This window comes from Nerophis lumbriciformis, linkage group LG06 (genome assembly GCF_033978685.3).
Source record: "Nerophis lumbriciformis linkage group LG06, RoL_Nlum_v2.1, whole genome shotgun sequence".
Taxonomy (NCBI): domain Eukaryota; kingdom Metazoa; phylum Chordata; class Actinopteri; order Syngnathiformes; family Syngnathidae; genus Nerophis; species Nerophis lumbriciformis.
Window position 1 is genome coordinate 41,805,013 of NC_084553.2, and position 27,321 is coordinate 41,832,333.

Below are 27,321 nucleotides of genomic sequence, written 5' to 3' on the forward strand. Positions count from 1 at the left end.
CACGTTAATCAATTCATGGTAGAAAATGGATGGGTGGGTATTTGTTCTTGTCTCTCATAAGCAGGGGTCCCCAAACTTTTTGACTCGGGGGCCGCGTTAAAAAAATTTGGCCGGGGGCAAGGCTGTTTGTATATATATATATATATATATATATATATATATATATATATATATATATATATATATATATATATATATATATAATATACATATATACATTGTCTTTATAATCCGTTTTGTCATTTAACATCAATTAACATTGATGTTCATCAACATTTAACATTGTCACGTTATCGATGGAAAAATTAATTTTTAGACAGTATGATTTGCCTGAGCGGCTAGGAGACACCAAGAGTAACAAGCGGTAGAAAATGGATTAGAAAGGAAAGATTAAAAAAATAAAAAAATAAAAAATTGGGCCTTCCTGTGGGCCGGATTTTGGATGCTGGGGGGGCGGATTCGGCCCACGGGCCGTAGTTTGGGGACCCCTGCTCATAAGGATTGTGAATTATAGGCAAAATCCCCCCCCCCCCCCAAAAAGTGGTTTCCCTTTAAGGCTTTGTGGCACAACATGACGAGCATCTACGAGAGCCAATCGCCGAGGTTGGAACCGCCCCTATTTGTGTTCGCCCCGCCCCCCTTGCAGCCTGCCACCGTGCACATCACTTATGCGCGCACACGTGAGCAGAGAAGGCGCTTTAAGGACAATTAAGCAACACCCGGCGGATGCACGACAAAAGACGAGTAGGGATGGACCTCTTTTTTCTCTCTTTAACGTTCTCATGTTCTCCGTTTATTATTTTTTGACTTTTTTTTTTTTTTTGGCTTCACCACCTGTAGCTGAGTGAGGATATTCCTTTGCGATATATAAAATCCCAAAAAAAAAACATCGTTGCGTAAAAGGAGAAAGGGGCTAAAGCATGGCGAGGAAGGAATTTGTACTCACATAGCAGACAAGCCGTCTGTCGGGGAGCTCGCCATTTCTCTCTCGTCGGTCATATTCCTGTGGAGGAAGAAGAGGAAGAGGCGGCCATGGGCAAGGAGGAGTGTAAAACTATGCTCGACGCGCTGAACAAAGTGACGGCCTGCTACCGGCACCTGGTCGTGGCGCTGGGCAGCACTTCGGACTCGCAGAACTTGCGGGAGGAGCTGAAGAGGACCCGCAAGAAGGCGCAGGAGCTGGCCGCGGCCAACCGGACTAAGCTCACCTCCCTGCTGAAGGACAAGAGCCTCAGCAAGGAGGACCGCGCCGAGTACGAGCGCCTGTGGGTGCTCTTCTCCAGCAGCATGGACCTGCTGGAGGTGGACATGAAGCGCTCCCTGGAGATAGGCCAGGACTTCCCGCTCAAAGTGCCCACGCGGCACCTCATCCAGACGGGCATGACGGGCAGCACCGGCACGGTGGCGGCGCGCGCCATGAGCGTGCAGAACATGAAGTACGAGGCCGACAGCAACATCGACACCGCCGACCTGCGCGACCTGCAGGCGGAGATCTGCCAGGTCAGCCAGATGATGGAGGAGATGGAGATGAAGGTGCAGGTGGCGCCGTGGGCCGTGGAAGCCAAGCAGGAGGCGGGCGCCGAGCTCAAGTCCAACATGAGTGTGGGAAATTCCTCCGTGGGCGTCATCTCCATCTGCGAGGAGGAACCCAAGGATGAGGACGGGGGAGGTGGCAGGGACGCCGGCTTTGCGTCCATCTGCGCCGTGGTGGTGTTCTTTGTCATTGTCACCGTGGCCGTGGTCCTGGGATATCTGGTCATCAACATGTCCTGAAAGAGTGGTAGGGTAGGTTACGTGATCAGTGCTTCAATGGTTCTCTCACACTCTCCAAGTACCACCATAACGACCAGCATTAAAGTACGGTAGCGTAGTACGCCTAAGTATTCATTAAACACAAGGCGGAGGTTTTTATTTAACAAGTATATGTTTGACCACTGTAACGTTACACACAGTTTGAACAGTAACACTGTGTTTGAATGTAGGTAAATAAAACACTGTACTTTAACCAAGTGATTGTTTGACATACCACTAGAACAGGGGTGTCAAACTCATTTTAGATCGGGGGGCCACATGGGAGAAAAATCTACTCCCAAGTGGGCCAGACTGGTAAAATCACGGCAGGATAACTTAAAAATAACTTCAGATTGTTTAAAAATAGAACAAGCACATTTTGAAAATGTACAAATCATAATGTTGTTGTTGTTTTTTTTTTACACATACATGTTGCAGTTAATAATTTATTTGTTATTATTTATATTATGCGATAATGTTCATCAGTCAACTCATTGGTGTTCATTTTCAATCTATCAAGATTATATCAAAATCAAATTACAGGATGTTATTTACGTAGTTTGATAATTTTCCTCGACTGATGCACTAACATGTGGTTTATTTTGTACATATGTAGCATCATCGACAAAGATACAAATAGTTTCTATTGCGACATCCAGTGGACACATTTAGAACAGCAGTTTCTTTCATTCAAAAATTTCAGGTTAATTTTTATACTGAGCAAATTCATCCTGCGGGCCGGATAAAACCTGTTCGCGGGCCTGATCCGGCCCTCGGGCTGTACGTTTGACACCCCTGCACTAGATGGAGCCGTACCACAGTTTGAGAATCAAAAACTGCTCAAACTGGCTCACGCGCCCGCTTTCTGTTTACATTTCAATTGCAAAAGTGCACAAACATTACATTAATCAGTATTACTGTTTATTATGGCCACACTGAAAAGAAAAGTACTGGAGATCGATACAAATAACATTTTTGTATTATTATGAAGAAAAAAACGATGTGAGAATAAGGTTGTATTAAAGTCCCAACGATAGTCACACACACTAGGTGTGGTGAAATTACCCTCTGCATTTGACCCATCCCCTTGTTCCACGCCCTGGGAGGCGAGGGGAGCAGTGAGCAGCAGCGGTGGCCGCGCTCAGGAATCATTTTGGTGATTTAACCCCCAATTCCAACACTTGATGCTGAGTGCCAAGCAGGGAGGTAATGGGTCCCATTTTTATAGTCTTTGGTATGACTCTGCCGGGGTTTGAAGTCACGACCTACCGATCCCAGGGCGGACACTCTAACCACAAGGCCACTGAGCAACATAATAAAATAATAAAAGGTTGTGAGAAAAAACTTTAGAGTAGGATAGAAGTCTTATAATGTTATAAGTAGGGATGTCCGATAATGGCTTTTTGCCGATATCCGATATTGTCCAACTCTTTAATTACCGATACCGATATCAACCGATACCGATATATACAGTCGTGGAATTAACACATTATTATGCCTAATTTGGACAACCAGGTATGGTGAAGATAAGGTACTTTTAAAAAAATGTAATAAAATAAAATAAGATAAATAAATAAATAAAAAATTATTGAATAAAAAAGAAAGTAAAACAATATAAAAACAGTTACATAGAAACTAGTAATTAATGAAAATGAGTAAAATTAACTGTTAAAGGTTAGTACTATTAGTGGACCAGCAGCACGCACAATCATGTGTGCTTACGGATTGTATCCCTTGCAGACTGTATTGATATATATTGATATATAATGCAGGAACCAGAATATTAATAACAGAAAGAAACAACCCTTTTGTGTGAATGAGTGTAAATGGGGGAGGGAGTTTTTTTGGGTTGGTGCACTAATTGTAAGTGTATCTTGTGTTTTTTATGTTGATTTAATAAAAAATAAAAAAAAGATACCGATAATAAAAAAAACGATACCGATAATTTCCGATATTACATTTTTAAAGCATTTATCGGCCGATATTATCGGACATCTCTAGTTATAAGTATAAAGTGAGAGCAACAGCGATATTTTTGTGACATAAGTCGTAATGTTACACAAGTCACTGTGCTACGAGACTCGTCATACTGTTACACAAAGTGTTGTTACAATGAGAAAACAGTGTAATTCCATTATTACAAGAAAGAACATTGTAATCTTAAGAAAATGAATTCATATTTTGCGACTTAATAGTCGTGATGTTATGAAAGTCACCGTGTGTGGGCGAGTTACACTGTTACAGGACTAAATGGTTATACGATGAAAAAAAAGAGAACCTTTTCACAATAAATATTTTTATTCCAATTTTCAGTCAACGTAAGTGTTATTACAACGAGAAACCAGTACAATTGCAATGTTACATAAAAGGAAAACATTCAGTCATATATTGGGTCTAAAAGGTTACAAAAGTCATAATGTTACGGTAAGAATTACCAGACTAAAGTCGGAATATTATGCGTCACAAAGCTTTAGTCTCCTATAAAACTAATGCTTCAAAAGATAAACATGATATACAGTAGTAGGACACATTTTCACAGTAACAAAGTGGTATTTTTACAACTTTTTTTTCTTCCAATTTTCAGTCAATGGAAGTGTTATCACAATGAGAAAGTCTAATAGCATGATTATGAGAAAGAAAGTTGTATTTTTTTTAAATAAAATTAAGTGGCACATAAAAGTCTTGATTTTATGAAAGTCACTGTGAATGGTAAATGGTAAATACTTGTATAGCGCTTTTCTACCTCCAAGGTACTCAAAGCGCTTTGACACTATTTCCACATTCACCCATTCACACTGATAGCGGGAGGCAAGGCGCTTACCACAACCCATCAGGAGCAAGGGTGAAGTGTCTTGCTCAAGGACACAACAAACGTGACTAGGTTGGTAGAAGGTGGGGATCGAACCAGGAACCCTCAGGTTGCTGGCACGGCCACTCTACCAACCACGCCACGCCGTCTCACTGTGCTTAGACGAGTTGTACTGTTACAGGACTAAATGGTAACGATGAAAAAAAACGAGATATAATTTTATTCCAATTTTCAGTCAACATAAGTGTTATTACAATGAGAAAAGAGTACAATTGCAATATTACCAAAAAAAAAATACATTCAGTCATATATTGGGCCTTTTTAAAAGGTTAGTCATAATACCACGAAACTCGTCTGAGTGTCGTAATGTTACAAGAAGTGTTACCACACTGAAGTCGGATTATTACGTAGGACTAGTCATAATCTTAAGAGACTAAGATTTAAAGAGTTAAATACTACGATTTTACAGGAAAAAAAGTATTTTCCTGAGAAAAAGGTCGAATTTTTACGATCAATTTTTCCCCCAAACTTTCAGTCAACGTAGCTCTTACTCAAGTTGTGCTGAAGCTGTTACTCTTATTTATCCTAAAATATAATCCCCAACAATGCTTTTCTTAACGCACATTTATGCTAAATCGTGGCTTTAGTCTTGTATAATAAACACTGGTGATTTCTTGTAATCTTAAGACGTGAAACCCTTTTCCTTGTAATATCCTGTCGTTATTATTATTCAATGTTTACTCCCAACCCACATAACGTAATTCTCCTAAATTACGATTTTTGGGGAAGGGGGGGGGGGCATTTACCTACAACTGTAGTCCTGTAATAAATGGGCTTTATTCTCCAATAAGCAAGTTTTCCTTACAGTGTGGTCATAACACTTCTTAGACGCAATGTCGTTAAAATCGCTTGGATTTGTTTTTATGGTTATGGCCTGATGTAGCGAGGCAGAATTTATTGTGCCCCACAATGAAAAAAATGTCCAGCCACACCCACTAAGAAAACTACAATAAAAACATTTTAAGGATAATAAGATGTGTTTTGGGAAAGAAACAGTACCCTCTGCTGGCTCTAGTGGGGCACTGCTCCCCTTGCCCTTAAAACGGCAGAAGACACCTTAAAGTGGGTTTAAAAGCCAAAAAAACAGTGGAGATGAGGAGCAAGTGTTATGCTTTGTGAACATATTTGCACTAGATTTTAAACATTTAGAAGTATAGGTGGTGATAATGGACCTCAGGTACAGTGTGAGATAAAGCAGACCTGTCTTTAGGGTCGAGGGGTGCGTTTATTTTTGGAAACGGGGGCAGAAAGGAAAGGGGGAAAAAAAAGTACAAAGCAGAGTGTGTGGCCATCAGGATGATGCAAACTACACGTAATCCAAGTGGATTAACAGGGGAGCTCATGCAGAAACGTAGCCTACTGTACAGTATTCTTACCCACGCTCCCATGCTAAACTAAACCATGCTTCACGTCAACAAAGCAAAAAGCGGCCATCTGATTGTTTTAAAGGAAACAAAGGCAAAAGTTATCTGTGTGATTAAATCTGCACTATCTCGCACTCTTAGCACAAACCCGGTTTGTACACATGACATCATCCATGATGAAGACGGATCGTTCGTCAAATCACAATGTGCTTCAAGACGGACCTCTAGGAGTTGTTCATTAAGGCACCAGTTCACCGTAAACTGTGCTCCTTTATCAGGGTTTTCTTGCAAACAGTGTTGAATGTATACATTGCAACATGTATATACATATACGAATAGAGGTTTTGTACAAACAAGTCTTCTGTGTCAGATAATGTACATACAATCAAGTATATTTATGATAATAAAACTGTGAAATGCACAAATAATGTTTGAATGTTTCTATACAGACACAAGCACTCCTTTAGAGATTATCTTCCCGGTTTTAAAAGTGCCAAAAGGTAAAAGGTAACCCTTAACTTTGTAATCACCGCAAAGCCGGTGGCTTCTTGCAGGTATTTTAAGCAGATGACGATTATTAAGTTGGACGTAACCACCTTAAGGTTTAACGGCGTTCAATTTTCTAATAGCCACTCTTTATCTGTCGGCTTGCCTGGCTAATGGTTTTACTTCTAAGAGTATTTGCGTATTCCTGGAATAGTGCAGGACATGTTAAGGCTGACAGCTGAGGCTTCCTAGAGAGAGAAAGAGGGCGGGGGTTGGTTGGTGTGCTAATGCCAGTCAAGTAGTTCACTGGGACACCAAAGATTTTTATGCAACGTCACTAAAAAGCGGGGGGAAAACATTAGAGAAAGTGGTCATTTTACATGTGATGCTTTTGGCTTATCCTTTGAAAAGTGAGTAATGAATTGTTTCATGCTACTGTACTCCAGCGCTCATTCAGGTTTGGCCACATCTGCATGAATCATCACTACGCTGTGGTACTGCAACTTTCCTTACTCAGTATTTTTATCCTTGGTTTATCTCTATTGTCTAAAACAGGGCTTCTTAACCGTTTTGACCTCGGGGCCCAATTTTTCCTCTACACAGGGGCCCAAGGACCACTGAAATAGTAACATTTACTCTTGAATTTCATCGTATTCAATAATATATCTATCTACTTACAGTTTAACAGGATAAACCTTGTCAAATGATTAAAAAAACATGTTTTAATCACAAATATTATTATCAAGTCTTGGGTCAGGTTGTTTAAATATCAACAAAATATACTGCAAAAGAAGGGACTCATAAACTGATGATAAATAAATTCTAACAAAATTAATAATAATATATTTTTCTTACATAAACTGTCAATAAAATTAAAGTGAAAATAAAATACAGCTTCACCACTTTAAGTAACTTCTCTATGACTTTAGGTCCAGACTTCTTCTGTTTGTTTGAGATCGTCATTACTGCCACAAGTGGTGGAAAAGTGGATTACAACTGAGTACAGCTGCCACCCAAAACAGACATCTTTGGGCGGCCCAACATTGGGCCCCGAAGGTTAAGAAACACTGATCAAAGACACAGATGTCAAACTTAAGGCCTGGGGGCCAGATCTGGCCCACTACATCATTTTGTGTGACCCGCGAAGGCCTGGAAATATATAATAATATTTAATAAATAATAAAAGTACTTGATCTTTTCTCAATGTATTCCTTCTTTCCATTTTGACAAAAAAAATACATCTATTGCATGCAATTGCCCATTTTTTAAACTTTATTATTATCTATTAATGCAACAAACTATACGACACCATACATTCTAAAAACGTTTTAAATAAAATAAATACTTAAATATCTGCTTTACTTCTTATTTCGAAACAAGCTATTTATAAAATTGTACACTGAAAGAATAAAAAATTAAAGTCACCATGATTTTATTGTAAATAAACAATGGTATTGTTTTTCCATTTACAGTAATACGCTGTAAAAAAAAACACTGTATACTTTGCTGTAAAGTTCTAAGCTGCCAGTTTTTTTTAACCGTAAAATCTACAGGTTTTATTTATGGTGTATGTGAAAATAATATATAATAATCAAATGTATACTGCATAGGCAATTTTGTAATAAAGTCATGATCAATCCTTTATAGTCATATACAGTATTATTTAATGTTCAAGTCGCCCTCTAAAGGGCAGCCATTACTGCGATGTGGCCCTCAATGAAAACGAGTTTGACACCCCTGGTGTAAGATTACAGTAGTGTCTAAACATGTGTGTTTCATTGGTTCAGTGACGCAGCTCTTAACTCAAAACACTTGTATCTCAAGTCAACGTTGCCAATTAAAATTAAGTGAAATCAATTTAATTGGTGCCTGTCTCCCCAAAAAATGTTTCAACATGTAACATGCCTTTGAAATGAAAAACTAACTTGTAAATAATACATATTCTATGAAAAACAATACATAAGAAGGTACTACTAACAACTATAGTAGTTTTATGAAGTATTGTAATAATAATTTAAAACAATTGCTTTGAAAGGCACACTTCTTTGGTATCTCCTTCTAGCTGCTTTTCTGTCAAACACACCATCAGCATCTTCTCCATATTTTCACAGATACATGTCTGCTATTTAAATATCCTTTAACATCTTTGGTTGGCATTAAACTCATGCTTCTTCAGTATGGAATATCATCCACCTCTTATTTTTAGCACTCACATTCGTCCTTCCCATAATTGTAAAAACGAAGTTGTGTTCATCTTTAGCAATAGGCTAATGCTGGCGAGTAAGACTTGATGTTTTGGGCATATCTTGTGACATTTGCTATGCCAACTAACAGCAGAGAGGATTGTTACTCGAATTTTTGTTTGCTACTTAAAGCATAAAAAAAATAGTCGAGAGACAGCTCTTATCTCAAAACATTCTTAAGTTGGGGCACAATTATATTGAGGTACGACTGTATTATCATTAATAACTGGTGTTAAGTAGTCTTTCTGTTTACTTCTATTGTGCACGGTGGCACTTATCATGAATACCGAATTATTCAATTGTACAAAGTGACTACATTGCAGGTGCATTAGCATTGTGGATTAGTTTGACTTTCCATGTTTAATTATGTAACTCAAAGTGGAGGTTATTGATAAACTAGTGCTAGCAAGTATCATACAACATGATTGTCTTGCAAGGTGGTGGTTATTACAAACCCTGTTTCCATATGAGTTGGGAAATTGTGTTAGATGTAAATATAAACGGAATACAATGATTTGCAAATCCTTTTCAACCCATATTCAGTTGAATATGCTACAAAGACAACATATTTGATGTTCAAACTGATAAACATTTTTTTTTTTTTGCAAATAATCATTAACTTTAGAATTTGATGCCAGCAACACGTGACAAAGAAGTTGGGAAAGGTGGCAATAAATACTGATAAAGTTGAGGAATGCTCATCAAACACTTATTTGGAACATCCCACAGGTGAACAGGCAAATTGGGAACAGGTGGGTGCCATGATTGGGTATAAAAGTAGATTCCATGAAATGCTCAGTCATTCACAAACAAGGATGGGGCGAGGGTCACCACTTTGTCAACAAATGCGTAAACACATTGTTGAACAGTTTAAGAAAAACCTTTCTCAACCAGCTATTGCAAGGAATTTAGGGATTTCACCATCTACGGTCCGTAATATCATCAAAAGGTTCAGAGAATCTGGAGAAATCACTGCACGTAAGCAGCTAAGCCCGTGACCTTCGATCCCTCAGGCTGTACTGCATCAACAAGCGACATCAGTGTGTAAAGGATATCACCACATGGGCTCAGGAACACTTCAAAAACCCACTGTCAGAAACTACAGTTGGTCGCTACATCTGTAAGTGCAAGTTAAAACTCTCCTATGCAAGGCGAAAACCGTTTATCAACAACACCCAGAAACGCCGTCGGCTTTGCTGGGCCTGAGCTCATCTAAGATGGACTGATGCAAAGTGGAAAAGTGTTCTGTGGTCTGAAGAGTCCACATTTCAAATTGTTTTTGGAAACTGTGGACGTCGTGTCCTCCGGACCAAAGAGGAAAAGAACCATCCGGATTGTTATAGGCGCAAAGTTGAAAAGCCAGCATCTGTGATGGTATGGGGGTGTATTAGTGCCCAAGACTTGGGTAACTTACACATCTGTGAAGGCGCCATTAATGCTGAAAGGTCCATACAGGTTTTGGAGCAACATATGTTGCCATCCAAGCAACGTTACCATGGACGCCCTTGCTTATTTCAGCAAGACAATGCCAAGCCACGTGTTACATCAACGTGGCTTCATAGTAAAAGAGTGCGGGTACTAGACTGGTCTGCCTGTAGTCCAGACCTGTCTCCCATTGAAAATGTGTGGCGCATTATGAAGCCTAAAATACCACAACGGAGACCCCCGGACTGTTGAACAACTTAAGCTGTACATCAAGCAAGAATGGGAAAGAATTCCACCTGATAAGCTTAAAAAATGTGTCTCCTCAGTTCCCAAACGTTTACTGAGTGTTGTTAAAAGGAAAGGCCATGTAACACAGTGGTGAACATACCCTTTCCCAACTACTTTGGCACGTGTTGCAGCCATGAAATTCTAAGTTAATTATTATTTGGAAAAAAAAAAGAAAAGTTTATGAGTTTGAACATCAAATATCTTGTCTTTGTAGTGCATTCAATTGAATATGGGTTGAAAATGATTTACAAATCATTGTATTCCGTTTATATTTACATCTAACACAATTTCCCAACTTATATTGAAACGGGGTTTGTATTAATAACCAGTGATTACATTGAAGGGCGTGCTGGTGCATGAGCAATTGTGTCGCTACACAAGGTGGCGGTAATCATTATTAACTGGCATTCGGAACAACATCGTTATCAGTACATGGGTATGTTGCATATGTGCAACTTGACAGTGAAGAATGTACATGTCATAGTGTTTACCTCTGTTATGGATGGTGGTTGAATATGATAACTGGCAGGAGGACCGATCCCATGATACAAAACATCTATAGTAATGTGCTCGTGTGTTAGCAAGAAGGCCTTGACATTGTATATTATTTTAAGTCTTTCTGTTAATTTTTGACTTCTCATGTTTATTTACATTACTCAAAGTGGTGATTATGGATAATAAATAGCGCTCGCAATTACAGTATCATACATGTTTATTGTCTTGCAAGGTGGCAATTATTAATCATAACCAGTGATTGCATTGATTATACGACACATTCAGTGTTTGCTGGTGCATGAACAATTGTGCCGTTACCTACGCAAGGTGGCAGTTGCCATTAATGACTGGCAGGAGGAGGGATGAATATTATACGACACTCCCAGCATGTTGCATGTGCTAAACCGCGTTTGAGCTTCAATCTAAGCGTTCAACAACAGCTCCGATAAATATTAATTTTGAGGCTTGGGCATTCTTAATTTCTTTAAACCACATGCCTCTGGAATCAATACAATTCTATCAACTCTAATCTAATCCCCGATCGACTGTAACAAAAATCAATTAAAAATTGTTAATTAAATTAAAACATAATCTAATCCCTGATCGATTATAAGGAAAATTCATTTAAAACAGTTAATTAAATTAAATGGAATACATCACATCGTTTAATATTTATATACACCACACACTATGACCAAAATATTAGAAATAGGTCTCAGTACGATGTAGTGGCACACCCCTGCCAACAAAAACAAACATTGTTATGTTAGCACTAGAATAAAAATAAATCCAAAAAGCACTTAGGGCTAAGAGCTGCACAAAAGTCGGTAGAACACAAAAATATGCCGATCAATAATTAATAAAGAAAGGGTGTGGTTAAGAGGACTTTAAAGCTGTCCTGGACGTTTCCACAGCAAAAGATGTCCGTGCCAACTTTGGGGACTATTTCAGGCACATATATTATATATCCACATGATTTTATGCAAAGTGTTGATAGTCAAGTGTGTTTGCAGGAAAGAATTGCATTGAACTTCAGAAGCACCATTAAAGGTGAGTCTTCTACAGCAGAGTATTTATTAACAAGCGACGTGAGAAACATACAGCGCTGCATCATCACCTCATCTGGACAGAGATAGCAGGTTTCGAAGGCTGTGGAGTTGCCATGGTAACCCTCAATTGACTCTCCAAAGCAAACAGCACGAAGGTTGAGCAGTGTTATTTCAACTTGGTCCATCTCACACAAATATTAGAACAAGGGGAGCTCCGTCATACCATGTTAACCCCACAATTTGCCAATGTTGTGTTCATTTGTACAGATACAAGAAAAATTGTCAAAATTTGACAATTTTTCTTGCATTTCTTAGAGGGATGGTGCTTAAAAAACGGGAGCTCATCCTATAAATTATGCTTTCCATGTACCGGTAATGAATTTATTCCACAACTTGACACACGGAGCATTCCCACAGTCTTAATTGGTGCTTATAATTAAGATACAAAAAATACTGACTGCATTCGGATAGCTTCAATGCAGCATGCATCACGATGTTGAATTATATTATTATTAATCATATTTGGCCCCATTCTTACAATTTAATGTCACTGCAAAGAGGTAAGTAAAACAGATTAAAAGTTGCTTTACTGTGTATATCAACCCTAAATGCTACACACACACATTTATAGGTAGTTACTGTACATTATAATTTTTTATTTCACCATCAGTGTGGTACTACCTTCTTTCTAGTGGCATTTTGATTGCATGAATCAGATTTTATAGTTATTGCTTTTTTAAATGTAAAAATAATTTCAATGCTTTTTTTTTGTAGACATTTTGATTTCAAGCAACAGTTTATTGCACATTTTTATTTATTGAAAATTAATTTGAAAACAATACATAAAAATAACCATAACCAATCAATTTTGCTGCAAATACGGGCCTATATGGTTTTTTTGTATTGCATTTCATATACGTTGCATTAAGTAGTTACTGCAAGTTTTGAATGTTTTTATTTGATTTGTTTTACATCCAAAGACATGCTGATTGACAACACTAATTCGGTGTGTAAATTTAAATGTGAATGTTGTCTGTGTTTAGGTGGCAACTTGTCCAGGGTTACCCTGTTTTCTGCCCGAGTGCAGCTGGGATAGGCTGCAGCCCTCGCACGACCCCGAGAGGGACAAGCGGTTGAAAATGGATGGACCATTTTTTAAATTCTGTTCTCGTATTACTGCTTTTGTTTTTTATTTTGTTGTCGGTTTTAAGCATCCTATTTTATTACATTACATTATTGGTTGTTTACATTTTTTAATACATTTAAAAAATATATATAATTTAAATACATTTTGACAAAACAAATTAATCATCATGTTTAACTTACAAGCTTACCTAATTGTAGAACAGCACCATTTTCAAATGTAATATGCCTTTAAAGAAGAAAAACAAACTTTTAGATAGTGAATATTTTATGAAAAGCAACACAATACTGTATTACTAACAACTTTCGGAATTCTATGAATTAATGTTATACAAATGTACAGCAGAGTAGACTTCCAAATGCTTCTCAGTCAAACACACCATCAGCAGCTTTTCATATTTTCACAATGTTTAGATATTATTTTCACATTCTTGACTCACGTTAAACTCATTCTGCTTCAGTACGCTGATGCAGACTAGCAGTGATACGCTCAAATTGCTTTGCCAACATGGCGACACGCTCGGTTATGTTTTTAAAGATTTATTGCTTTAAATCAATAAATATCATCCACCTCTTCTTCTTTTTTTACACTCACTTTATTCCTATGGTTGGAAAAATGTCCATCTCCAGCTATAAACTAATGCTTGCGAGTAAGACCAGATGTATTGGTTGCATCTTACAAGGTTCAATTCAGTATGACATTTGCTACGCCAACTAATAGCGGGGATGCTTGTAACTCTAATTTTTGCTTCAACTTAAAGCATAAATATCATTCGAGAGACAGTCCCTATCTAAAAACACTCTTTAGTTGCGGCACTCTTAAGTTGAGGTGCCACTGTATCACTATTTTCTGAAAAAGGTTTTTAATGGTATTATGTTAGTATCTTAACACTCAACACCTGCATAGCTAAACACTTCCTGCACATGTCTGAATTAATATTTAGGCAATTTGATGGATTTTCACATACCCTAATACCCTGTTGATATGGGCTACGGAAAAAAAATCCCCATATAGGGGAACTGCACTTATTTTGAAATGTTGCTTATCGTTCACAATCTTTATGAGAGATAAGAAGACAACATTTTTTTAAATTTTTTTTTTGCGGTCTATCATGTAAAAATCGGCTTGTTCTTGGTGGCGAGCAATGCAGCTAATGGGAGCAATCAATTCTACCTCTAAATGACTTTAAACATTTATTCAGAAACAGTCAACAGTACTTAATTTACATTCCGTAACCTGAATAATGACCGAACTGTAGCGACATTTTTATTGTAAGAGCGAATACTGAAAAACTATTTTTCTACCATACTAACACATTGGCCTGCTTCTGTATTAGCCGTAAAACCAGCTACGGAAAGAAATAAGCAAGCTTCTACGTCAGCACGAAACGTGTTTCAGTTTGTAATGCACAACACAATCCGATAGAACACCAATCTGTACTGACTGAAAAACATTAATAATCATATTACAGTATCTGTAAAGTATTAGCCCATATTGCATGTTTTATTAGCCCATATTGCATGTATTAGACCACATTGCAGTTGTCTGTTTGGTCAAGATGGCAGGGGACATATTTTCCGGTTTATTTAGGTAAGCACTCCAATTATGCCGAACTAGCATGGGTCAAGTTTAACATTTAGAGCGCCAAAGTTACTTTCCTGTCACTCTCTTGGCTTGCGTTTGCGCCAACGTCTAACTCGTCATTCGTGCTGGCTTCTGTAAGCAGTAGATCATCATCCACATAGTCAACTTAAAAAAGATAAGGTTGTAAATTCTCATTTGTCCAAAAATAGTCGTCTTCGTTGTCTATTTCCAAGTCTGCCATTATTAGAAAACACACTCTTGTTTGTTTCCGGAAGTAGGACACACATTTGTTGCCAGAAGTCAGACGTGCGTTGCTATGGAAACGGAAAAAAATTAGTTCCGGCAATGACTAGACTTAGTTCCTCCCGTTCCTATTGGAACATTGGGCGACGAGTTGCCTCCATTTTCTCCGGTCTCTGGCGGCTCTTCTTGCTCCGAGAGATGACCAACAATCTCCATGAGCACGGAGAACAAGTCGGACAACGGATAAGCCAAGAAAAGACCAAGTCCATGGCCGTTGGACAAATACAACACTTTCCACCACCCACTATAGACGAACATGACAGAGTATGTTGACGACTTCACCTATCTTGGAAGTAACATCTCAAGTACAGGAGACGTGGAGAAAGACATCAATAACAGAATTGGCAAAGCTGCAGGAGTGTTCCAACGGCTACGAAACATCTGGTCGTCCAAAGCCATCACAAACGCCATTAAGCTACGCCTCCACATGTCAGTGTTCATACCAACAGCAACCTACGCCTGTGAGACGTGGATCAAGACAACCAGTATCACCAACAAGCTGGATGTCTTCCATCGACGATGCCTCAGATCCATCCTGAAGATCTCCTGGAGAGACCACATCTCCAACGAGGAGGTGGTGAGAAGGGCAGGTGTAGCAGCACTGTCTGACATTGTCTCCGAAAGGAGAAGGAGAATGATGGGGCACGTACTACGATTGCCAGGAGAGAGACCGGCAAGTGTGGCAATTAAATGGATGCCAGAAGATGGAATAAGGAAGAGAGGGAGGCCGAAGAAAACGTGGAGACAGACAGCCAAGGAAGACCTAAGGGAGATGGGTGTCACCTGGCACGGATTAAAATGACCAAAATATGGTAAATATTGTACATATTACATATTGTTATGAACTTGCCTGCTACTACATTATATATATATACTTGCAGTGTGTATACAAAACTTTGAAGGAGGATTTGAATTGGTTTTAGAAGGTTTTGAAGGCTACAACAGTGAGTCCCATTAGCTGCATCTTTCAAGTGTTTTTTTTTTATCATCTTTAAAAAATCCTAAAAAAAAAAAAAACATGTGTTCTTGTCTCTCATGGTTGTGAACGATAGGCAAATTTCCCAAAAAGTGCATTTCCTCTTTAATGGCTGCAATGTACAGTAACCTCCAATCCAGGAGTGTCCAAACATTTTTCACCAAGGGCCACTTTGATACATTTCTACACTAAAGTTTCTAAAACATATTCAATTTACCTCATCCATCCATTTTCTACCGCTTGTCCCTCATTATACCGGTAATATGCTAAACTATTTGACAAAAAAAGATTGTATTTTTAATTAAAAATTGACAAAGTAAATAGTTGTTAGTGTTAAATTAAATGTACTGTACATCATTAATAAATTAATTTAAGTTTCATAACATACTCTGAGTTATGTTGTACAATTTGGGATTTGATATATTTAATATGTTTATCGTTTGTCAATGTGATTGTTCATGTGTGCTCACAGAGGCGGGCTGTTGAGCAGGTCAAAGTTCAGCGCTGGGATCAAAGGGGCCGACAAGAGGCATCAGGTGGTTGTATTTTGGTGTGATGTTGATCTGCAGGCGTGTACCGTAGGGGTCAGAGATCATGAAGCGATGCAGAGCTGTCTCTGAACTTTCCTGGTCTACGCTCGCGTCTACTGTCCTCCCTTCAGAACTGTTTGATGGGTACAATCGGTCTCCTGCAGAGAACAGTAATAATAAAAATGTTACAAACATTTCCACATTCTGGAATGATAACTAAGCCAACCTGGCAACACTGATAAGTAGCCGTCGTCCTGTTGGAAGACAACTGGCAGCCACTGCTCACAGCCGTCCGAGGAACGCTGCCGAGCGAAATTCTGAAGGTCGCTCAGCGAAGGGAAGCGACACATGCGACTCAGCTCGTAGAACTGAGGGGGGGCGATCCACAGCTCGCGCGCCTGGTAGCTCCGCAGGACATCAGGAGGCGTCGACCACTGGGTATGACAGCGACAGATGGGGTGGTGTGACACTTGGGTTGAGGCCGTGACAGATCAAGAAAGATAAGCAAAAAAGTGATGATTTACATTACTTTAAAAGACATTTGGGGCCACACTATCTATATAAGTTTTTTCCGCCTCATTCCAGGGTCTCGCCTGTAGGCCTGACGTCCGTAGCTCATAGGAGTTAAGTACATTGGACACAGAAAGCGATCACATTTATTTGTGATTGTTGTCTACTTCTTTTTGAACATGCTGAATTGTGTAATTGTAAACATCAGCACAACATTGCATGTTCCAAATAAACTCAAACTCAAGATACGCTAGCATGTATCTATGCAGTTTGTGCAATGTCATTTAAAACTACTAGTTTTTGATCCAATAAAAGAAAAACTTGTTATGAATTATCTCTGTTATTTGAATTCCATGGTCTCTTTAACAAGTATGGGGGGAAAAAAAATCAGAAAAAAAATCGTAAATTAATTTTTTTTGTGAAAAAATCTGGGATTTTATTTTTAGGCCATATCACCCAGGTTTATGTTAATCGCATCTTTAAAAAGTCAAAAACCTAGGAAAAGGGACTATTATTATGCAAAACCAACTTGTCTTACCTATTGTTACCTCCTGTTGTCTATTTGGTATCTGCATAAATTCCCAACATTTTAAATGAAACCGTGAAGGCATTGGACATGTATTTATATAAAATCCTGCCTTCCTTAATACTTCCGGGAAACGAGCCGTTTAGAATTTGCACCATCTGTGACGGGTTTTTTTCCGCACCGAAGACATCACCGGGTTATCCATGTATGGTAGAAATTTACCCAAAGGGCTTTGACGTGGGTCCTTCTTTTTCCCTATTCTCTTGTTGTGGGGCCGACTCGCTCATACATGCATCCTTTGTTGCCATCTCTAAGACACAGTAGCATATAGTTCGAACTGAATAGGTCAGCAGACTCGCTATGGAAGCGCTAAAATCTACAACATATATGGCGGGGAGAAGATGCAGTCAAAGAGGAGCCACGTGAAACTTAACGTGAACTTAAAGGACTATACGTTGCACCTCACCTCCTGTTATTACTGCACCAAAGCATTGTTCAACCCATCCTTCTGTACTGTTCCACATGTTTCTTCACTATGCTTTCTGTAACCAACCGGACCAAACTCACACGCATTACAAACACAGCAGCTAAAATCCTCGGCCTACCCCACACCCAACATCTCAGATCTAAACCACAGGTCCACCATTTGACTGGCAAACACAATAGTCCAGGATATCACTCACCCACTACACCAATATATCATCCTACTACCATCAGGGCGCAGGTACAGAACCATCAAATTCCGAAGGGCCCGCCTCGGGAAAAGCCTTATCCCTGCAGCTGTAGCCGCCCTAAACAGCAGGCCTGTCTGACAAGCCTGTAAATATGTTGGTACTGTCACTGTCATGTATGATCTCTTTTTTCTATTTTTGTCCGCGATGTGTAATGTTTATTGTTTAAATGTACGGTCAGTGAAAATGAATTTCCCCACGGGGACCAATAAATCTAAATCTAAAAAGACCGCTCACAAAACGACACATCCTGAGACGACCGTCAGAATGTGGTTTGAAAAAAGTTTTTGAAATTTAATCTATGCAACATTTTTAAGAAAGAATCATTGCATGTTGTGCAGACTACAAATAAGTGCTTAAAGTGTAGGAAAAAAATCATAATATGACCCTTTAAGGTTTTATCTGTCTTTTAAAAACAGATGTCAACCAAATCCATGCAATAAATTGTTTATTTAGTGCATGATTACCAAATGTGTGCGTATAGGCGGCGACGTTGGGGTTTGATGATAATAATTAGGGCTGTGAATCTCTGGGTGTCCCACGATTCGATTCAATATCGATTCTTGGGGTCACGATTCAATTGAAAATCGATTTTTTTTTCAATTCAACACGATTCTCGATTCAAAAACGATTTTTTCCCGATTCAAAACGATTCTCTATTCATTCAATACATAGGATTTCAGCAGGATCTACCCCAGTCTGCTGACAAGAGTAGCATAGTAGATTTTTGTAAAAAGCTTTTATAATTGTAAAGGACAATGTTTTATCAACTGATTGCAATAATGTAAATTTGTTTCAACTATTAAATGAACCAAAAATATGACCTATTTTATCTTTGTGAAAATATTGGACACAGTGTGTTGTCAAGCTTATGAGATGCGATGCAAGTGTAAGCCACTGTGACACTATTGTTCATTTATTTTTTTTTATAAATGTCTAATGATAATGTCAATGAGGGATTTTAAATCACTGCTATGTTGAAATTGTAACTAATATTGATACTGTTGTTGATAATATTCATTTTTGTTTCACTACTTTTGAATTGTTCTGTGTCGTGTTTGTGTCTCCTCTCAATTGCTCTGTTTATTGCAGTTCTGAGTGTTGCTGGGTCGGGTTTGGTTTTGGAATTGGATTGCATTGTTATGGTATCGCTGTGTTTCGTTTTGTTGGATTGATTAATAAAAAATAAATAAATAAATAAAAATAAAATAAAAAATAAAAAAAATAGATTTTTAAATAATGAGAATCGATTCTGAATCGCACACTGTGAGAATCGCAATTCGAATTCGAATTGATTTTTTTCCCACACCCCTAATAATAATAATAATTAGGGATGTCCGATAATGGCTTTTTGCTGATATCCGTTATTCCGATATTGTCCAACTCTTTAATTACTGATACCGATATCAACCGATACCGATATCAACCGATATATGCAGTCGTGGAATTAACACATTATTATGCCTAACTTGGACAACCAGGTATGGTGAAGATAAGGTACTTTTTAAAAAAATTAATAAAATAAGATAAATAAATTAAAAACATTTTCTTGAATAAAAAAGAAAGTAAAACAATATAAAAACAGTTACATAGAAACTAGTAATGAATGAAAATGAGTAAAATTAACTGTTAAAGGTTAGTACTATTAGTGGACCAGCAGCACGCACAATCATGTGTGCTTATCGACTGTATCCCTTGCAGACTGTATTGATATATAATGTAGGAACCAGAATATTAATAACAGAAAGAAACAACCCTTTTGTGTGAATGAGTGTAAATGGGGGAGGGAGGTTTTTTGGGTTGGTGCACTAATTGTAAGTGTATCTTGTGTTTTTTATTTTAATTTAATAAAAAAAATTAAAAAAAAATAAAAAATGTTACCGATAATAAAAAAAACGATACCGATCATTTCCGATATTACATTTTAACGCATTTATCGGCCGATGCCGATAATATCGGCAGGCCGATATTATCGGCATCTCTAATAATAATGGATTAGATTTATATATCGCTTTTCTAGATTACAGAGAAGTGAGAACCCATCATTCATTCACACCTGGTGGAGGTAAGCTACTTTCATAACCACAGCTGCCCTGGGACTGACTGACGGAAGCGTGGCTCCCAGTTTGCGCCTCAGACCACCGCCTATCATTCATCATTCATTCACCAGTGTGAGCGGCACCGGGGGCGAGGATGAAGTGTCCTGCCCAAGGACACAACGGCAGTGATTTGGATGTCAAGAGGCGGGGAGCCAACCTGCAACCCTCAGGTTTCTGGCACGGCCTCCCCCGGTTTAGGGAGGCATGGAGGCCCAAAATCTGGTGCTACGCCCCTTGGCCCAGGCTGAGTAAAGGTTGGTAAACACTGAACCTGACTTATGTTGCCAGCAGAAGGTGCCATCAATTCGCCTGTGAACCACCTTTCACCTGAAAGCGCTCAATTTCCTTATCGTCCTGCAGGGTGTGAGGTGTGTCCTGCAGGCAGCAGATGAAGAAGGCTGTGTCGAACCTCTTCACGCCGTATCGACGTTCTGGGGTCAGCCAGTTGGCCCACTCGTGTAAGGCCCAGATGTTGGGCAGCACCTGCAGCTCCCTGCACATTGTGATGAAGTTAGACGGGTTCTGGTTGACAAGAGTCCTCCACCTGCTCAGCTCACTGCTGCACAGCTCGTTGACTTTATAGTGCTTGACTTCATCTGTGGTGCGTCTGTCCTCAAGGCTCTTTAACAAAGTCATCTCCTCGTCTTTGGACACAAACAACAACACTCCTGACTCCTCGAAGGTCTCCCTTAAGGCGCAGATCCGAAAGGCGACTTCTCCCGGGATAGGAGAGCCCAATTGCAGCCTGTCCGTCGCAAATATTGGAGGTCTGGTGTCATGAGGTTGTTGGACGCTCCTTAAACCGAAATTTGGAGAGTTGGTAAAAGCTTTAAAAACGTCCAGCCAGTCGCTGGAGAAGTCTGAAGAGTCCGCCATGCCTCCAGGGAACACATACGCATTAGGCATGAATCCACTTTTGGGGCTTCGTTTAAGGAGTAGAACATTGTAGTCAAAGCGGTGAGGTGGCGATAAACCCTCCGCGCCAAGCTTGTGACCCGCAGCTAAAATAAGAGTGGCCGCCTCTTTCCAGTTCTTCAGCCTGGTGTTCATTTTCAAACATACGAGTTATTTTTTCTTTGAATTGAAGAAGAATCTCTTGAAAGTCACCATCAAAGTTGTTTCGGTAGCGGTAACCGGAAACACTTCTCGGTGTATCGAAGCTGCTTCTGCCTCATCGCGAGGTTTGATGATTCAACACTGACACCTACAGGCTGGAAGACGAAACAACAGCCAGTTTTAAACATAAAAGAAGAGCCCACAAGTCTTACAGGTCCGTTAGGAATAATGATATTGTAGCGTCCAGAAGAAATGCACACAAAGTCTGACGCTCTTTTTAAACTTTTATTGAGCAACCTATGCTAACAAAGCTCAACTTATCTCGTTCCTTCCACAAGCACGTCTATCCTCATTCCTCATTTCCGCAACAACGAACGCTTCCTCTTCTTCTTCTTCTTTTTTGTTTTTTTGGCAGTTGGCAAGCAACCTTGTGGTGTGCATTACCGCCACCTACTGTAATGGAGTGTGGACCGAGGTGGATCCCTACTCTATATTCTTTTATTTAACCCAGTATTTTTAAAATATGTGTATATTGCTTTATAACCTATGTGTTCTGAGTGCAGTCCTAATATATCTTCCACTGCTGACCTAATATTCTCTTTCGCTGACTTACTTTCCAGTACTTCCCTTTCTCTATTATATTTCCTACAATGTATTAAAACATGTCCTACACTTTCTAGCTGTTGGCAAGAATCACACAGTCCTGTAGTATGTTTCTCTATCAATTTTAATGAACTATTTAGATATGTATGTCCTAATCTCATTCTAGTAATAATGTCTTCTTCCTTCCTATTTCTATTGCCTCCTCTCATTACACCTACTCTCCTCTGGACTTTGTAATACTCTCTACCCTTTGCTTCCTTATTCCAATTATCCTGCCACTTTTTATTGTGTTCCATCTTAATTATGTTCTTCACTTCCACTTTACTGTGCTTAATCTCCATGTTTACTTCTCTTTTAGTGGTTGCTTGTTTTGCGTACTTATCCGCTAATTCGTTCCCCTCAACTCCTACATGAGCAGGAACCCAAAGAAATGTTACCACACCTCCCGCTTTATTTATTCTGTAATGTGCCTGAACTATTTTATAAACTAAATCTTGTCTTGTTTCTGATGCTATGTTTTTTATGCTCATCAATGCACTGCTGGAGTCCGAGCACACGACTGCTTTTCTTGCTTTATTTTCTTCTATCCAATGAATTGCCATATAAATTGCTACCAATTCTCCCGTAAAAACAGATAACTTATCACTAATTATTTTATTTAATACTATGTTTCCTTGTGGGATAACAGCTGCTGCTCCTACCTTATTATTTATAGTTTTTGATGCATCTGTGTACACCATGATGGTGTCTAAAAACGTTTTCTCAATCCATTGTTCTATCTGGTAACTATTTAAATTTCTATTCTTTAGTAATTGCATGTTTACATTTGGGTTATCATACATCCACGGTGGTATTGCAGGGATTGGTACTGTAGGGCTAACTTTAATATTATCAATTTGAGCTTTATTACATATGTCTCCTATTATCCACCCGAAACTATTCATTTTTTTCTTCTCTTTTTCTTGGCAGTTTAGTAACACTTCATGGGTTGGATGTCCTTGCTTGGACCCTTTTAAGTTTGCCCAATAAACTGCTGACAATTGATCTCTCCTCATATCTAAAGGTTTTTCATTCATCTCTACTTGTAATGCTGCAACTGGGGTTGATTTTGTAGCTCCACAACATAACCTTAAAGCCTGTGATTGGATCCTGTCTATTTTCCCAAGTAATGTTTTTGAAGCAGATTGATAAATAATGCATCCATAATCAATAACAGATCGAATTAAAGTCATATATATTGCTTTCAATGTCTGCCTATCAGCCCCCCAATCTTTACCCCTCAAAGCCCTCATTATATTTAACACCTTTTTACTTTTCTCCACTATTTTGCTGATGTGGGTTGACCAGTTAATATTTTTATCAAACCATATACCCAAATATTTAAATACTTGTACCTCTTCTATATTTTCTCCATAGAGTTTAATTTGGAGCTTGTTTCGTACTTTCCTCTTTGTAAAATGTATGACTTTTGTCTTTCCAACAGAGAATCTTAAACCCCAAGCCGTTCCCCATTCTTGAACATTATTTACCGCTTTTTGAATCTTCTTTTCTATATGATTAGTATTTCTACCTCTCTTCCACATCACACCATCATCAGCAAACAGTGCCACATCCACTAACCCTTCTATTTCACTAAAAACTTCATTTATCATTATTGAAAATAATACTGGACTTATTACACTTCCTTGCGGGGTCCCATTTTCCACTTCATATACTCTGCTGTATTCATTCTCTATTTTTACTAATATTTTTCTACTTGTTAAGAAGTCTTTTATCCATCTATACATTTTCCCTCTAATCCCAATTTTATTTAGTTTTATCAGCAACCCCTGTTTCCACAACATATCATAAGCTTTCTCTATATCAAAAAATACTGCAATTATACTTTCTTTCTTTATTTGTCCCTTTCTAATTTCCTCTTCCAGCTGCACTGCTGGGTCGTTTGTGTTTCTTGCCTTGCGGAATCCACTTTGGTAGTTTTTTATTATTTCTTTTGACTCTAAATAATATACTAGTCTTTCATTAATCATTTTTTCCATTACTTTGCCCAAATTTGAGGTCAATGCTATCGGCCTATAATAACCTGCCTCTTCCGGATCTTTCCCTGGTTTGCATATTGGAATTATTACAGCTTCTTTCCACTCCGCTGGTAATTTTCCTTCTTCATATATCCTATTATATAATTTCAAGACCACTTCTTTGCCAATCCTACTTAAGTTTTTGATCATCTGAAAACTCACCTGGTCTTTTCCTGGTGTTGTATTTTTAACTTTTTTCAATATTCGAACCATTTCATTCAAAGAAAATTTCATATCTACAGTGTTGGTTACCCTATTATCGTTGTTTTCCATCATTTCCCCAATATTTAAACTAATTGTTTCTTCTCTCTTTTGTATTTCTACATTTCTCAAATTATCATTACTGTGCACTTTAACAAATGTTTTTGCTAAAAGTTCTGCTTTTTCTTTATTTTCTGCCACACACCGTGTCCCATCTTTCATCACATGATTTTTATGTTCATTTCTGATCCCTGACATTTTCTTGATCATTCCCCACACTTGGCCTAAAGGAGTAGTTCTATTTAATGATTCACAAAACTTTCTCCAGTAGTGTTTTCTTGTCTTTTTAATAACGTACCTTACTTTAGCTTGGTGCCTTTTATATTGGATCATATCTTGGAAATTATGTGTTCTTCTCAATATTCTAAATGCTCTATTCCGTTCTTTTATTGCGTCTGTGCACGCTTGTGTCCACCACGGCACTATCTTCCTTCTTTTCCCTATACTACTCCTTGGTATGCTCTTTTTGGCTGCTTCCATTATGCACTTTGTAATATCTGTATTCAGTTGTTCAATATCTTGATTTATATCCACTTCCTTTAATGTCATGTCGGTACTTTCCCTATATTGTCCCCAATCACCGTGATTATACTTCCATCTTCCTTCTATTTTAGTGCTGTCTGTCCTTTGGTTTATGTTTATGTGAATGAATATTGGGTAGTGATCACTTCCTATAGTGCTGTCTTTATTTACTTCCCACTCTACCTTTCCTGCTAACCCTTGTGACACTAGTGTTAAATCTATTGCTGTTTCTTTACCCGTAACTACATCTAACCTTGTTCCCGACCCATCATTCACACACACCAGTTCTTTTTCCTCCAAAAATGCTTCCAATGTTTCCCCATTCCAGTCATCCCTTTCACCGCACATTGTGCTATGTGCGTTAAAGTCACCACACCAAATGATATTGCCACTCCAGTGCTCGACTATTGTTTCTAGTTGATGAATTTGTAATTTCTTGCACGGATTATAGAAGTTTAGCACTTTGTATCTTTCTTTATTATTCCATACTTCTACCCGTACTATTTCTAGTTCTTGTTTTTCTTTTAATATTGTATATTGCATGTCTTCTTTAATAAATATGGCACATCCTCCTCCTTGCCCATCATTCCTATCTTTACGTATTGTTATGTATCCTTTTATTATAAAGCTCAATTTTGGCTTCAGCCAGGTTTCTTGAATACATATTATATGTGGTTTATTTTTCATATTATTAATATATCCCTTTAGTTCCTGTCCGTTTGCTATCAAACTTCTGGCATTCCACTGAACAATTAACATGGCGTTGGATTGTGGTAACATGACTCGGTCTCGTCTACTCTCTGTAGTTCACCTTGTACCTGTTCCCAAGATAGTTCTTTTAAATTTAAGAACTTTGCTGCTGCTTTGACAATTATTTTGATCTTCTCAGTTTTATTTATTGCCTGTTCTGTGCAGTTTATTACATATGCCAGGAACACAACTAGCTTGTCCATGGAAAGTCCTGTATTTGCTGCCTCTTGTTTTTTATTACTTGAACTATTGTCACTTCTGTCTTGTTCTGATCTACCGGTATTCTCACTTCTATCTTGTTCTGCACTTTCTTGATTTCTTACTTTAACTGCCTCTGCGTATGTAATATTTCTTTCTACTCTGATTTGCTGTACTTCTGTTGCCTGTTTCCTAATGACACATCCCCCATACGCTGCTGTGTGATTCCCGCCACAGTTACAACACTTGGCCAGTATATTGTCTCCACATTGTCCATATTCATGCTCTCCTCCACACCTTCCACATCTCAACTTAGCATGGCACACACTGGCTATGTGCCCATAGCGTTGGCACTTGAAACAGCGTACTGGGGGTGGGACGTAAGCTCTAACGTAAAAGCTTAAAAACCCAATCATAATTCTTTGCGGTAGGACTTCCTCGACAAACTGTCCTAATACAGATTCGCTCTCCGTCTTTTCTCCATTTCTAAATGCCATCATTCTTGTCATCATCTTGACAGTACCCCCTTTTATATGTCTTTTCAATTCTTCTAAATTTTCACCCTTTAGGATTCCTGTCACTACTCCTCTTGCCCCCTTTCGTTCCCCCACTTCCATTTTTTCCTTTATTATCTTATTGCACAGTTTTTGCAACCGCATTGCTTTACTCTTTTGCTCTCCATTTTTGCATTTAATCAAAAGTCGTCCGTCCCTAAGCACCTTCGCTATCTCCACCTCTCCGATGTCCTCCTTTAACCCCTTAACCAGTGTCATCAAACTTATGTCATTCATGTCTTGGCCTGATTTAAATGTATATATGATCCTGTAATTATCTTCCATAGTCTTTTTCCTCTTTTCTACTTAATAATAATAATAATAACTGGGATTTATATAGCGCTTTTCTAAGTACCCAAAGTCGCTTTACATGTAGAACCCATCATTCGTTCACACCTGGTGGTGGTAAGCTACTTTCATAGCCACAGCTGCCCTGGGGTAGACTGACGGAAGCGTGGCTGCAATTTGCGCCAACGGCCCCTCCGACCACCACCTGTCATTCATCATTCAATTCACCGGTGTGAGTAGCACCGGGGGCAAAGGGTGAAGTGTCCCGCCCAAGGACACAACGGCAGCGATTTTTGGATGGTAAGAGGCGGGGAGCGAACCTGCAACCCTCAGGTTTCTGGCACGGTTGCTCTACCCACTACGCCATGCCGCCCCACTTCTACTTCTTCATCTTCTTCGTGTACTCTTTTAGCACTCGATTTTCCTTCATGCCCTCCACTCCTCTTCTTTCCTCTCTCCCCTCTAGTCCTATCCACGTCCATACTTACCTCATAGATCCCGTCACTATCCCCTTCCCTTCGATCCAGTCACAAAACAGTTTATACACAACCGCCAACAAGATTTAGATACCAACGCTTCCTCCCTCTTCGCCAATCAC

The 27,321-nt window shown here is 38.8% G+C and overlaps 2 protein-coding genes across 2 annotated transcripts; one reads left to right on the forward strand and one right to left on the reverse strand.

The window, feature by feature from the left end:
• The first annotated feature begins 683 nt into the window (after positions 1-683).
• On the forward strand, positions 684-5,392 carry LOC133608816 (regulator of G-protein signaling 9-binding protein). Its single transcript, XM_061964375.2, has one exon. It carries the CDS (start codon positions 1,033-1,035, stop codon positions 1,771-1,773), a length of 741 nt encoding a protein of 246 aa, XP_061820359.1. The 5' UTR covers positions 684-1,032; the 3' UTR covers positions 1,774-5,392.
• Positions 5,393-12,016: 6,624 nt separating this feature from the next.
• On the reverse strand, positions 12,017-21,463 carry nudt19 (nudix (nucleoside diphosphate linked moiety X)-type motif 19). The gene is made up of 3 exons (XM_061964372.2): positions 20,741-21,463; positions 16,774-16,981; positions 12,017-16,705 (listed from the first exon to the last, which is right to left on the reverse strand). The coding sequence occupies exons 1-3, from the start codon at positions 21,461-21,463 to the stop codon at positions 16,509-16,511; spliced, it is 1,128 nt and encodes a 375-aa protein (XP_061820356.1). The 3' UTR covers positions 12,017-16,508.
• Between the last annotated feature and the right edge of the window lie 5,858 nt (positions 21,464-27,321).

What these genes read in the sequence shown, in the direction of transcription:
- nudt19 (XM_061964372.2), bottom strand. Translation starts at nt 21,463, where the DNA reads ATGAACACCAGGCTGAAGAACTGGAAAGAGGCGGCCACTCTTATTTTA. An exon ending in AGGAAATTGAGCGCTTTCAG is followed by an intron (nt 16,982 to 20,740) that starts GTGAAAGGTGGT and finishes TGTCATACCCAG; the next exon opens with TGGTCGACGCCTCCTGATGT. An exon ending in CTACTTATCAGTGTTGCCAG is followed by an intron (nt 16,706 to 16,773) that starts GTTGGCTTAGTT and finishes TGTTCTCTGCAG; the next exon opens with GAGACCGATTGTACCCATCA.
- LOC133608816 (XM_061964375.2), top strand. Translation starts at nt 1,033, where the DNA reads ATGGGCAAGGAGGAGTGTAAAACTATGCTCGACGCGCTGAACAAAGTG.